The sequence below is a fragment of the Phocoena sinus genome, chromosome 4, assembly GCF_008692025.1.
Source record: "Phocoena sinus isolate mPhoSin1 chromosome 4, mPhoSin1.pri, whole genome shotgun sequence".
Taxonomy (NCBI): Eukaryota; Metazoa; Chordata; class Mammalia; order Artiodactyla; family Phocoenidae; genus Phocoena; species Phocoena sinus.
This window is the reverse complement of record NC_045766.1, coordinates 142,747,850-142,760,582: the sequence shown is the minus strand read 5'-3', so window position 1 is coordinate 142,760,582 and position 12,733 is coordinate 142,747,850. Positions and strand designations below refer to the sequence as shown.

The window sequence follows — 12,733 nt, the reverse complement described above, 5'->3', positions numbered from 1 at the left end:
TGCTGGCCCTTGGGGTCTGGGGGAGGGAGGAAGTACGGGATAGGGATTGAGAAGATTACTCTGATTTGGGACCATGCACTGTGTCCAAAGACTCTACAGCCATTGGGCGTTCATGGCAGACTTTCATATAGTATCACTTACACGTGGAATCTAAAAAAATGATACAAAGGAGCTTATTTACAAAAGAAACAGACTTAGGAAACAAACTGATGGTTACCAAAGGGGAAAGGTGGGGGGTGGAATAAATTAGGAGGTTGGGATTAATATACATAACTACTATATATAAAATAGATAAATCAATGAGGATCTACTGTATAGCACAGGGGACCCAATACTCCGTAACAACCTATATGGGAGAAGAGTCTGAAAAAGAATAGATATATGTACATGTATAACTGAATCACTTGGCTGTACACCTGAAACTAACACAACATTGTAAATCAACTATACTCCAATATAAAGTAAAAATTAAAAAAAAACAAAAACAGACTTTCAAGTTCTAGAATTTGGTTGGGGGACTCGGTCAAATGGGCTAAAAGTCTTAGAAACAAGGCTGGGTTGTCACCAGGTCTCGGCCACCTGGACAGAAAGACCCACTTGACAGAGCTCTCCCCTGCTGGTCTCGGCCACCCCTCCGTGCAGCCCCCCAGGCTCACACAGCTGTTCACAGGTACCCCCGGGCTTCCTCTGTCCTGTGAATGCACAAAACCCTGCCCTTCAGAGCAACACAAGCTGCTCAGCTCAAGATAGGGACCTATTGGTTAAGGCATTTTTCTCCCTAATAGCACGTGTACCCAGCAGGGGTTCTACTCGCACATGTGTGTGGGTCCTGGGGAGCCCGGGTGACTTCATGTGTCATCACCTGGGGACAGGGCTCTCGGCATCTCTGGGAAGGGGCTACATCAGTGGTTCTCAACTGGGGTGGGTAATTTTGCTCCCCCAGACACATTTGGCAATGTCCAGAGACGTTTCTGGTTATCACAATGGGGAGGAGGGGTGCTTCTGGCATCTTACTGGGTCCAGACCAAGGATGCTGCTGGATGCCCACAATGCACAGGACAGCCCCCACAAGAAGCAATTATCCCTCCCCAGTGTCAACAGTGCCGAGGTTGGGAAACCCTGGACCACGTAAACGGAGAAGGTTCGCAGGTGAATCACTGTCACAGAGGTGACGGGGTGCCACTCCCTGCCCAGGTCCTGGGCTTGCGGTGAACTTGGCACGTGGTCACCGTTGCACCCTTTGAAATAAGCAATGTCTACACAAACAAGTGACAGCAAACAGCAGAGCGAGGCAGAGCATGGCTAAGGGCATCGGGGGCCCTGTGGTGCAGAGGGAGGAGGCTGGGTGGGCTGGGGGTAGGGTTACCCTTGTAGTACTTTAAAATTTTGTACTTTCCCAGCTTGTACTTTTAAATTTTGTTTAAGGTGCTTTTTAAAGCAGATTTGAAGAATATTTTAGTTGAATTTATCTATTTTTCCTTTTATAGTTCCAGATTTCTGTGTCATGGTTACAAAGGCCTTCCCTCCACTCTGAGATACTTTTAAAAAGTTCTCACATAAAAAGTTCTCACATGGTGTCTTCTAGTACTTTTACAATTTTACTTTGTACATTTAAACCTTTGATTTTTTTTTTTTTTTTCCTTGCAATGAGTGAGGAACGACTCCAACCTTCTCTTCCCCGGATGGCGACCCTATTGTCCCAACATCACTGACTTAATCATCTTCCGCCCCACCACCCAGTCATTCCATTACCCAGTTTAACATACATAAACGCCTATATTTCAGAGCTGATTCCTGCCTTTCTATTTATACCTCTGATCGCTCTGCCTAAAATCCAGCGCTTCTGCCACACTGTTTTAACTACAGTAGCTTTATAATGTGTTTAAGGGGCTTCCCTGGTGGCGCAGTGGTTGAGAGTCCACCTGCCGATGCAGGGGACGCGGGTTCGTGCCCCGGTCCGGGAAGCTCCCACATGCCGCGGAGCGGCTGGGCCTGTGAGCCGTGGCCGCTAAGCCTGCGCGTCCGGAGCCTGTGCTCTGCAATGGGAGAGGCCACAACGGTGAGAGGCCCACGTACTGCAAAAAATAAAATAAAATGGAATATAATGTGTTTAATATCTGTTGGGGTTAATTCCCCTCTTTATCCCAACACTCCCTTTTGGATTTTGTTAGTTATTCCTCCTGGAAGTTTGTTTTTCCTCATGAACTTCAGAATCTACTCGTTTCTCCCTCAAAAGTCATTTTCATGATTTGAATTTGATTGTGATCACCCTGTGGATGCATTTAGGAGATGGCATCCTTGTGATGTTGAGTCTTGCTTTCTATGGGGGAAAATGGCATGCCTTTCCAAACATTCCAGCCTTTTTCTGTGCCCCTCGGTGGTATGTTAAATTCTCATGAGTCCTGTAAGTGTACTCCTAGGTGTTTCATGTTGTGCTGTCATGGCCATGCAAATGGGCCATTCTCTGTGTCGTATCTCCTAAGGATGTGGCCCTAAACAAAAGCTATTGATGTTTGAACTTACCCATGAGCTCAGCCATGTTGCTGAATTCTCTTCCTGGAGTACGAGGATTTCAGTCCATTTCTTGGGGTTCCAGGCTTATGGTCCCAGCATCTGTAAGTACTGACAACTGGCTTTCGATGCGTGGCCAGAGGGTGCAGGGTCTCTGCACGTGGGTAGGAGGGACGCCTCTGTTCCCCACTTCCTCTGCCACGCTCCTTGGACTGATCTGGGGGTCTGATGGAGTGGGAGAAGCACTTAGGGCTGTTTGTAGGCCTTTGTGAGCCCCCGAGACCGGGTGACAAAGGGACTTGGAGAGGATGAGACCCCCAGCCTGGCTCTGTGTAGGAGGTTCTGGGAGTGTGGGCCGTGACCCTAGGTGGGTGCCTTTCTCTAGACGGTAGGATGGCAAAGCCACTAGGGGCTCTTGATCTTGGGGGCTGAGAAGGGCAGTGTCCCACAGATCCCTTCCCGAGCACTCGTGCTCCCCAGAGGGCTCCCAGAAATAACTGGGGTGGGAAGAGGGGGTCAGCACAAATGTCCCTGCACCTCGTTCTTCCCCGAGGCCAGGGAGGGAGGGCCTTTAGGTGACCAAGGTTCTGGCCTTTACTCCTCACAAGACCTGCCCACAGGGAGTTAGATTTTTATGTTAACTGAAAATAAGTACAGAAAAAGTCAGGAGGGGTCGTGTATGGATCTGGACGCTTTAAACAGGCTCGGTTGATGGTGACATTTATTATGGGCCTTGCGCTGAGCTGCGTGCCCTGGCCAGTAACCAGCCCTTCAGAAGTATCCATGTTTGGTGTTTGTATCAATGTTTTTTATGTTCTGTAACAGAGTCTTGGGGCTGCCTTGACAAAGTGCCACAGGCTGGCGGCTCAAAAAAACGTTGTTTTTTTAGTCTTATACTCTGGAGGTTTGAAGTTCAAGACTGAGGTGTGGGCAGGGCTGGTCCCTCTCTCCTGGGCATGTAGATGGCCTTCTTCTCCCCGTGTCCTCACATGATTTTCCCTCTGTATGTCTGTGTCCTAATCTCCTCTTCTTATAAGGACTCCAGTCATCTTGGATTAGGGCCCCACCCCAATGAGCTCATTATAGTTTTATCACCTCTTTAAAGACCCATCTCCAATAGAAGTCACATTCCGAAGTGCTGTGGGTTAGGACTTCAGCTTATAAAATTTAGGGGGACATGATTCAACGCATAAAATTCACCAACATGACTCATACCTAAAGCATCTCAAATTTGGTGCTAAAATAAGACTTGCTTCAGTGGAAAATTATGACGGCTCTTTCTTAGAGAAACTTAGCAGCGTTTGCAGGGATGGGTGGCCCCAGACCTGTGGCTGAGGGCTTCTCTGTCACAGGCATGAGCTCAGGCCCCTCAATTCCTTTGCAGCCCAGCCCAAGGCCAGCTCCTCCCCCCGCTTTCAGCCTCCTCTCATCTTCCAAAGGAGCCAAGTACTGGCCAGGAGAAGCCCCAGTCACTGTGCCGCAAGGTTATTAAACAACGTTAACCTCCACCGCGTGGGGGGCAGCAAGCAAAACACGGTGGAGGGCCCCTTTCCAGGTTTGCGTTTTCGAGCTCACAGGTGAGGAAATCAAAGAGATAATGTGGGTGGGATCGGAGGTGGGCGCCAGTGGGCACAGGACATCTATTTCCAGATGACGTCAGCAGGGCTCAGACTAGGCTTGTAAACACCTGAGGACCAGCAGGGCCAAAGGAAAGAGGAAAGAGGAGAGGGCTCAGAAATGTTTCTTTCCTTCTTTTTTTTTTTTGCGGTACGCGGGCCTCTCACTGTTGTGGCCTCTCCCGTTGCGGAGCACAGGATCCGGACGCGCAGGCTCAGCGGCCATGGCTCACGGGCCCCGCCGCTCCGCGGCATGTGGGGTCTTCCCGGACCGGGGCACCTTCCCTGCATCGGCAGGTGGACTCTCAACCACTGCGCCGCCAGGGAAGCCCTCTTTCCTTCTTTTTTGGTTCCTTATTAGTTCATAGAGTTGAAAACTTACACCAAATAATGAAAAGCTTCCAAAGGCACCTCCATCCTTGCCCCTCCGCAGGACAGCTCTGTGCCCAAGGACGCCCCACACAGTGAGGGTCATTCTGGAAGCCGAGAATGACAGAAGTGGGCTTTTCTATCTTTGCAGCAGAAGTGGGGGGCTAGTCAGAAGAATTAGAGAATACAAAGAAATCAGTGTTTCTTGCACACTTGACTTCAAGCTCCGAGATTCAAACCCATCTCGTCGTCCCGTGTAACCCCCCATCAGCAGCCCAGTGAAGACGAGGTCGTTGTCTGCCTCCTTCATCACCCAGGGGCGTGAGACCCAGAAGCCTCCCCCCTGAGAGGATGAACCTGGACATCTTGTGGACCACCCCAGAGCAGTGACCACTATGTAAACCCCATTTGCTTGATTTGTGAAGTTTTTATCATCATCGTGATTAGGAAGGTCTGTGTGGCACTGGGATACCCAGGAGAGAGTGCAGAGGGATTGCGAGGTGGTGGTGTAGCACATCCAACCACGACTGTGCCCTCCCTCTGAGCACTTGGAGAACTTTTTCTGTTTCTTCAGCACGGTTGGGGTGAGAGGACATCGCTGGGCACCCCCGCCTTGACTGCCCGGACCAGCTTCTTCAAAGTCAGAGCACCGTTGGATACACCATCTCTGGATACTTCACTGTGCCTGGTGGGCTTGGGGGCTCTCTGGTTTTTCCTTCCTGTTAGTCAGGGCAGGACCCACTGCCTCCATTTGCAAAGCTCCCCTCCCCCCCTCCGCTTGATCAAAGGGAGAAAAAGAGAAGCTGAATAAGACCTGCACCAAGGGGGGATGTCGCAAATCCTTACACCCTGGCCTCTGTATAAGCAGCTGGAAGTGCTTGGAAGGACTGGGGGTGGGGTGGGCTGAAGACTGAGCGGCCGCAGAGCTGTGCACATCCTAATCCCTGGACCTGTGACTATGTTACATCACATGGCAAAGGGGACTTTGCAGGTGGGATTAAGTTATGGGTCTTGAGATGGGGAGATAGTCCCAGATTATTGGGATTATTGGGTGGGTTCAATGTAATCCCAGGGGAATTTACAAAAGGGAGACAGGAAGGTCAGAAGCAGAAGGCAATGTGACTGTAAGTAGAGGAACAGGGAGATCTGAAGGGGCACCACTGCTGCCTTTGAAGACAGAGGAAGGTGCTGTGAACCAAGGAATGCAGGAGCCGCTAAAGCCTGGAGAAGCAGGGAAGCAGACTCTCCCCAGTGCCGTGGAAGGAAAGGAACCCGCTGGCCTATTTCAGAACTGCTGACCTGCAGGACTGTAACAGTAAACACGTGTGTGTTTAAAAAGTTGTGTCTCTAATCAGTACTGTGCAGTTACTTGTTACAGCAGCAACAGGAAGCTAATACCCGGTCTGTGGTCACCAGGCCTGTTTCCCGGTTTTGATCTGGTAGGTGGTTTTCTTGCAATATTTTATTCAATATTCCACCTCTTTGGGCCTGTGTAGACATAGCCATAGAGTGATTGAAACAGAAAAAGAAAAAAACGATTGGGAACTTGATGAATAAAAACATATAAAGTAAAGTAGAATTTTCTGTGGGGTCAGTGTCATGGTTCCTCATTCCCCTCCAAGCCGCATGGCCAATGCACATGGTACACTGTGGCATCCTCACAGCTAAGCTCACAGGATGACGGTCCGCAGAGGGCAAACACTCTGGTATCTAAAAGTGCCTTTTGTGCTTCTACAAGTCACATTAGGGGAGACTATGACCTCTTCGAAATAACAGTATCTTACAGCCACTGCGAAGCGTTTCCCCTCTTCATCATTGTGAATTATGCAAACATAGAGGCGGCTCTTAGTTGCCCGGGATCCAGTTACTCCAGTTAAACGCTGAGTTTGAGCCATGAGTCAGCGTCTTCACGGGAGGGTTCACCAGCTCCCATTTTCCTTCTTCTTTGTTTTCTTCTAAGAAGCACATACCCAGAGAAGGGATCTAGAACAGAGTTAAATCACTTATTATTATTTTATACCAGGTCCATGGATTTCAGACTTGTTCCAAAGCCAACAGCCTTGGAGGCTGGCGTGACGTCCCCACGATGCCTTGAACGCAGCACTAACATCCAGCACAGCAGCCCTCAGTGGGGCCTCCCCGCCCTCCCACGGGCAGTGGGAAATGTCTGCAGACCTTTCTCTTGGTCACAGCTGGGGGTGCTACGGCATCTCAGGAGTAGAGGCCAGGGATGCTGCTAAACCTCCCACAATGCACAGGACAGTCCCCACAGCACAGCATCATCCCGCCCAAATGTCAACAATGTTGAGGCTGAGAACCCCTTCTGTCTACGCTACTGCTTCAAGAGTGGCTTCCATTCTCGAATTCAGCGTCACAAATCGATACAGGCATTGTGTTTTCAAACCCAAGATTAAAGGACAAAAGCGAAACTTTAGACCTCAATTCCCTGTAAAATAAATGGTTTGGAGCAGATCTTTGTTTTTAAGGCTTTGTTTGTTTATATGTTCTGCTTTCCTTTTTTCCCCCTCTCTTTTCAATGTCCGGAAATTCCTTGCTTAGAAGAAACGTGCAAAAATTCCAACCTGGGGGGTCAGGATGCAAGTGGGGGCTGGCGTTGACTCAGGGACCCTCTCTCCTTCTGTGTGTAGAGCCTGGGGGGAGGGTTCGGGGATGAGTGTGATGGGGGTGGGCTCCTGAATGTTCGTTTTCAGCTGCCCCTGACTTTAAGGCCCATCGTTGGTTGGTAAAGCCCTTGATGAATTTCTGATATTAACTGGCAAGTCCAGCTAACTTGGGGATGGGGTGGGGTGGACTCTAAATCCTCAGTGTAAGAAAGTGGCGGGAGTGTGGAAGTTCAAGGCTGGCATCTCGAGCGGGGAGGCCAAGGGTCAGGGGAGTGGGTGGGAATTTGGCCACAAAGACTAATGGGATTTTGGAACCGTGTCAACATGCAATTGCCATGCAGTCTCAGTCAGCGTCTGGCGTGTGCAGCACTGCTGTCTGCATGGATGACGAGGACCCCCAGGGGGCCCCGGGGTGGGAAGGGCTGCAAGAACCGGAGCAGCCACGTCGGAGTACGTGGGGACGGGAGACGTGGTGATGTCAGCAGGAGCAAGGCCCTGAGTAGATTTAGGGGGCGGGGATGGGGGCGGGGTCTGAGTCCTGAGTTTCCCGCCTCCATTCACCTCGTCATCTGGATAAAAGCCACCTCTGCTTTGCGGGGTGACGCTCCACAGTTTGGTCCAAAGTACCCGTTATCCTTCTCTACACATCCGTCACCTGCTTGCTTTTTCAGTATGTGGGCCCGGCACCAGGCACCCCAGCAGCTTTGACCAGCTCGTGTGTTCCGAGGCTGGATGACTCCAAAGGCAAGAGGGAGGGGCTCCCTTCTGGCCGTCAGGCCCCCAGTCCCCAGAGCAAGTGAGCCCAGCAACCGCCCTTTCTCTTCTTATCCAAATGTCTCACCCCCCACTGGACCAAGTGCTCAGCTACTGGAGTGACAGGAATTATGTGACCTGATAATAAAAGTTCTCTGTCTTGTTTTTTATATTATGTGGGTAGCAAATGGCCACAGTTGCCATAATGATGAAGATGACAAACCTCCCCGTCAGCTCCCTGCCCAAGGCTGCCCTTTGCGTCAGAGCAGGCGGGCACGTTCTCAGGTGACAGGTGGGTCCCTGCTGCCCTGGGTTGTCAGGACGCTTGTCTTCGTCCTGAGAGGGGCGTGTGGTGACGCCGCATCATCGGGCTGCCTGTTTCGGCGGCAGAAACACGAACGAGGGGGCGCGTACCTTCCTCACTAGCTGGGTGAGCACTGTGCAGTCCCGGGGCGGCAGCCCAAGGAGTGGGCGCGTGCAGGAGTCCAGCGCCGAGCCATGGCCCACGACCAGGATGACGCCCACTGTGGGAGAAAGGACACCCCGAGGTCAGAGCAGGCACAGAGAACGCGTCTTATTAGACGGGGGTGGGGGAGGCAAAGCTGTCAGGCGGAACAAGCTCGTGGTGCCCCAAGGCCTTGAGGGACCCCGGGTAGGAGGGAGGTGTGGTTGGTAAGAGCTCATTAACACTGGCAGTCGGCCTCTCGTTTGTGTAGAAGTTCTTCTGAGCCCGTCGCATCCTGTGCGGGGCTCGGGTGGCTGCACCCGCCCGCAAGCCTCAGGGATGGGCCGGTGCCGTGCGCTGAGCGGCCTCGTCCAGGCCTTGTCTGTGAGCTTGCGAAAGATCAGCTGCTCAGTGCCAAAGGGGCCACAGATGACTCTCTCTTTACAGAAAGACCTCCAGAGTCCAGGGCCGAGTGAGTCTCCTAAAGGTGACGGGCACGGGCAAGGCTGGGAGTTAGACCTGCGGGTGAGCCAGGGAGGCCCCAAGGCCGGACCCAGCCCGCCACCTGAGGACGGAATCAGAACCCGAGCTTCCCTGGAAAGCTGAGAGTCACAGAGCGATCTATTCATTTACCCCTAATGTGGCTATAAATTCTCCGGTGTGAGCCCCAGAGCCAAGCCCCCACCTGCTTCTCCTGTGTTATTTCTGAGTAATTTCGCACTCATTTCTTCGGCCTCCGAGGTTATGGTGAGGTTGCCGGACATGCAGGTTTGACCCCTGGCCTGTGCTCTCCAGCTGGGCCACCTGGACACGGCGGCCTCCTAGACACTCTGAGCTTCCAGGTCACATGGTGTCAGTGGAGGTGATATCTCAGCCCGCACGGGAGGGTGAGGACCTAACAGGTAAAGCCTGTGAAGGGCCACCAGTACCGCAGGATTTGCAGGTGTTAGGTTCGACCCTCCAGCCCCGCTGGACTTTCCATTGCTCTGTCCGCTGGATCCACACGTCTCTGCCGCCTCCTGGCCCTGCCTTCGCCTTCCAAACCCTACTCACTCCACCGCTCAGATGCTGCATCCTGGGTGCCTCAGCCAATTGCCACAGCCATGGGTGGATGGGTCTGTATCCCTGCAGCAGGCAGCGGCCACCTGTGTCACTGGCAGGGGTCAGTAGACCCCAGAGGTAATGAAGCAATGGTTCTGCATCCTCTTCCAGAAGCCCTCAGGACCCTAGGGAGATGCTGGGAAGGAAGGTCATCCGTGGACACTGAATTTCAGCCTGGGTCAGGTGGAGACAGGTGGGCCAGGGAGGGGCCTGGGTGCAGGAAAGGCCCTCATTTCATTCTGTCCTCTGATGGCCTGTAGCAATAATTGTGAGCAACGTGAGACTGATGATGAATCAGAGGCCACTAAGGTGTGGTTTCCAAAAGCACCTTCCCCGGGGTGCCCATCAGTCAAAACAGGTCACACGGACCCGTCTCGTGGCCGGGTGTGCGTGTGGCGCTGGACACCGCAGGGTTGAGGTCTCAGAGCCTGTGCCCCACGGTGCACTGGGGACTCTGGCGGGAGGGCAGGGGCTCAGCTGTCCCCGAGGTCCTGGTCATCAGAGTCTTTGGTCCCCTGAGCTCCTTTGGACGAGGGATGGAAAGAACGATGGTGGGGCAAGCGGGGCGGGTGGTCCCTTATCGACTCCTTCTGAGCTCTTTTTCATGTTATTTAATATTCCTAATACTCCAGACGTTTGCGCCTTTTCCTCCAACAATATTCATACCCTTGAGGGCAGAACGTGTGTCTTCTTTGCTTAGATTTTTCCCATGATGCTTCATTTGGTACCTGACACATTGCTGATGTCCAATACACACTTGCTAACTTAAATCTTATAGGATTCGTTTTTCGAGCTTTACTATGGACATTTTCATATATACCCCAAAAGCGGGTCTGATGAATCCCCGTGCTCCCATCAGGGAGCTCTAACGGTTGTTGACATTTTGCCCATCTTGTATCATCTGTCTGCTACCCCACGCCCTTTTCTGTGAAGTATTTTTATTTTATTTTTACTGAAGAATAGTTTATGTACAATATTATACTGTATAAGTTACAATATTATATAAGGTGTACAATATAGTGATTCACAATTTTTTTTTTTTTTTTGTGGTACGCGGGCCTCTCACTGTTGTGGCCTCTGGCTCCGGAAGCGCAGGCTCAGCGGCCATGGCTCACGGGCCCAGCCGCTCCGCGGCATGTGGGATCTTCCCGGACCAGGGCACGAACCCGCGTCCCCTGCATTGGCAGGCGGACTCTCAACCATTGCGCCACCAGGGAAGCCCCTGATTCACAATTTTTAAAGGCTATACGCCATTTAGTTGCTATAAAATATTGGCTATGTTCCCTGTGTTGTACAATATATCCTTGTAGCTTATTTTATACCTAATAGCTTGTACCTCTTAATCCCCTGCCCCTATCTTGCCTGTCCCCATTTCCTCTCCCCACTGATACTCCTCGTTTGTTTTCAATACCTGTGAGTCTGCCTCTTTTTTGTTATATTCACTAGTTTGTTGTATTTTTTAGATTCCACATATAAGTGTTTGTCTTTCTCTGTCTGACTGATTTCACTTGGTGTAACGCCCTTCAAGTACATCCACGTTGCTGCAAATGTCAAAAATTTCATCCTTTTTTATGGCTGAGTAATATTCCATTGTGTATATGCACCACATCTTCTTAATCCATTTATTGGTTGATGGACACTTAGTGAAGCGTTTTAAAGCATATCCCAAACATCACGCCATTTCACAGGATATACCTCCGTTCGCATCTCCAAATGAGGACTTTTCATTCTTACACAACAACCATGCTATTTTCACACCTCGCAAAATTAGCATTAATATTTCTTAAATACTTCCATATTCAGATTCCAGATTTAAATTCCATGTTCAAATTTCTTTAGTGGACTCAACCATCAACTTAAACAGATGCTTCGTCCGAACTGTCATTTAAACATGACCCAACATTTGGCTGTTTGCTCCTTAGTTTCTTTGTTTCCTAGGAAGTGGGCGTGGCCGGTCTGTGTTGACCCTTCTGTCCTGGATCCCGTCAGCTCTTGGTTTCGAAATCAGGGGCCCCAGGGCCTGGGTCGGGGGGCACGTGTCTATGCAGAGGCAGCGGTGTAGCACTCCAGTGGCAGGGAAATGGGGCAGGGGAGGCTGGGGCATCCCTAGGTTCAAAAATCAATCATTTCCATCCCGGAGGTGAGAACCCAACCCCCAGGGCGGCTGGTACCCGAGGACAATGGGGGCACTTACCATCCTGCGGGCGGGTGCTGACCATCTGTTCCATGCTCACCGCACACCTGTGTAAGTAATCCTCGTAGCGCTCGGCGGGCAGGAGGGAGGGCAGGGGGAAGGCGGGCCTGGAGGAGGGGGAGGGGAGAAGGAAGGAGACGGCTCGCCTCTAGCCAGGGCTCGCGGTCAGCAGCAAGCCTCCAGATTTGTGCTCAAAACCAGCAAAGAGCTGGTGTTGGGCCTCCAGCGTGCTTTCTCACTGAGCACCAGGCACAGAGGCTTGTGATGGCGCAGCCAGCCACGGGCAGAGGGAGATGCAGGTTCTCTGGCTGACGAACTCTAGCCAGACTGACTGACCCTCTTCTCAACGGGCCCGACCTGTGGGCTTCACATCCAACCTTGTGGACTCAGTTTAGCCAGAATCGCCCACCCCCGTATCTGACCACTCTGGATATCCGAGCAAACTCGGCTTCCCCTCCAACCCCAGGAGGTGTCCGATCCCCTGGCCTGCCCACAGCAAGGATCCTTTTAGGTTCCGTTTAGCAAGAATCACCCTGTTCTCTTAAGAATCTCCCATCACCCCACCCTGCTCCTGGGAGGAAGAATCCCCACTTGGCCTTATATTCGGAGGAGAATCTGATCTTCCTCCCGTTCTGCAACCCCCCACTGCAGTGGTCCTTCTTGAATAAAGCCTTCCTTGGTATCTTTACCAAGTGTCGTGGGTAATTTTTCTTTAACAAGAACGAGAAAACCCCAGCAGCAGACGATGCGAGGCGGCTCACCTATAATCCATGCTGACGTTGAAGTTCGCCCCTTTCAGCTCTTCCAGGGTCATGAGGGTTGGGGTAGTTTTGCCAGCCTCCCATTTGGTCCATTCAAAGATTCCGGGCTCCACTCTTATCTTAATTTTCTTCTCCAGTTTGAGCTCTGGATTTAACAGAATACAAGTGCTTATCATCTTCGGCGTCTATTTTGGCTTTCTGTAAAGAAGTCTCTTCCTAGGTCTAAATCAAACCTTTGGAAAAAAATCTGACTTTACACTATTTCTCAGACAAAAGCCACCAGGCAGTTGGAGGGTATGAGAGGAGTGATGACCCTCTGTTCATCAGGAAGGGCCAGAGTCTCTTGGGATCTGGGAGGT

The 12,733-nt window shown here is 51.4% G+C and overlaps 1 protein-coding gene across 1 annotated transcript in view; it reads right to left on the bottom strand.

Moving 5' to 3' along the window:
* Positions 1-4,670: 4,670 nt before the first annotated feature.
* Positions 4,671-12,733, bottom strand: part of UBASH3A (ubiquitin associated and SH3 domain containing A) — a 40,943-nt gene continuing 32,880 nt past the window's right edge. The window contains exons 11-14 of the mRNA XM_032631087.1: positions 12,375-12,519; positions 11,614-11,720; positions 8,288-8,397; positions 4,671-6,479 (exon numbers count right to left, since the gene is read on the bottom strand). Coding sequence (XP_032486978.1) covers positions 6,342-6,479; positions 8,288-8,397; positions 11,614-11,720; positions 12,375-12,519 — 500 coding nt within the window. The 3' untranslated portion in view covers positions 4,671-6,341. The remainder of the gene's footprint in view (positions 6,480-8,287; positions 8,398-11,613; positions 11,721-12,374; positions 12,520-12,733) is intronic.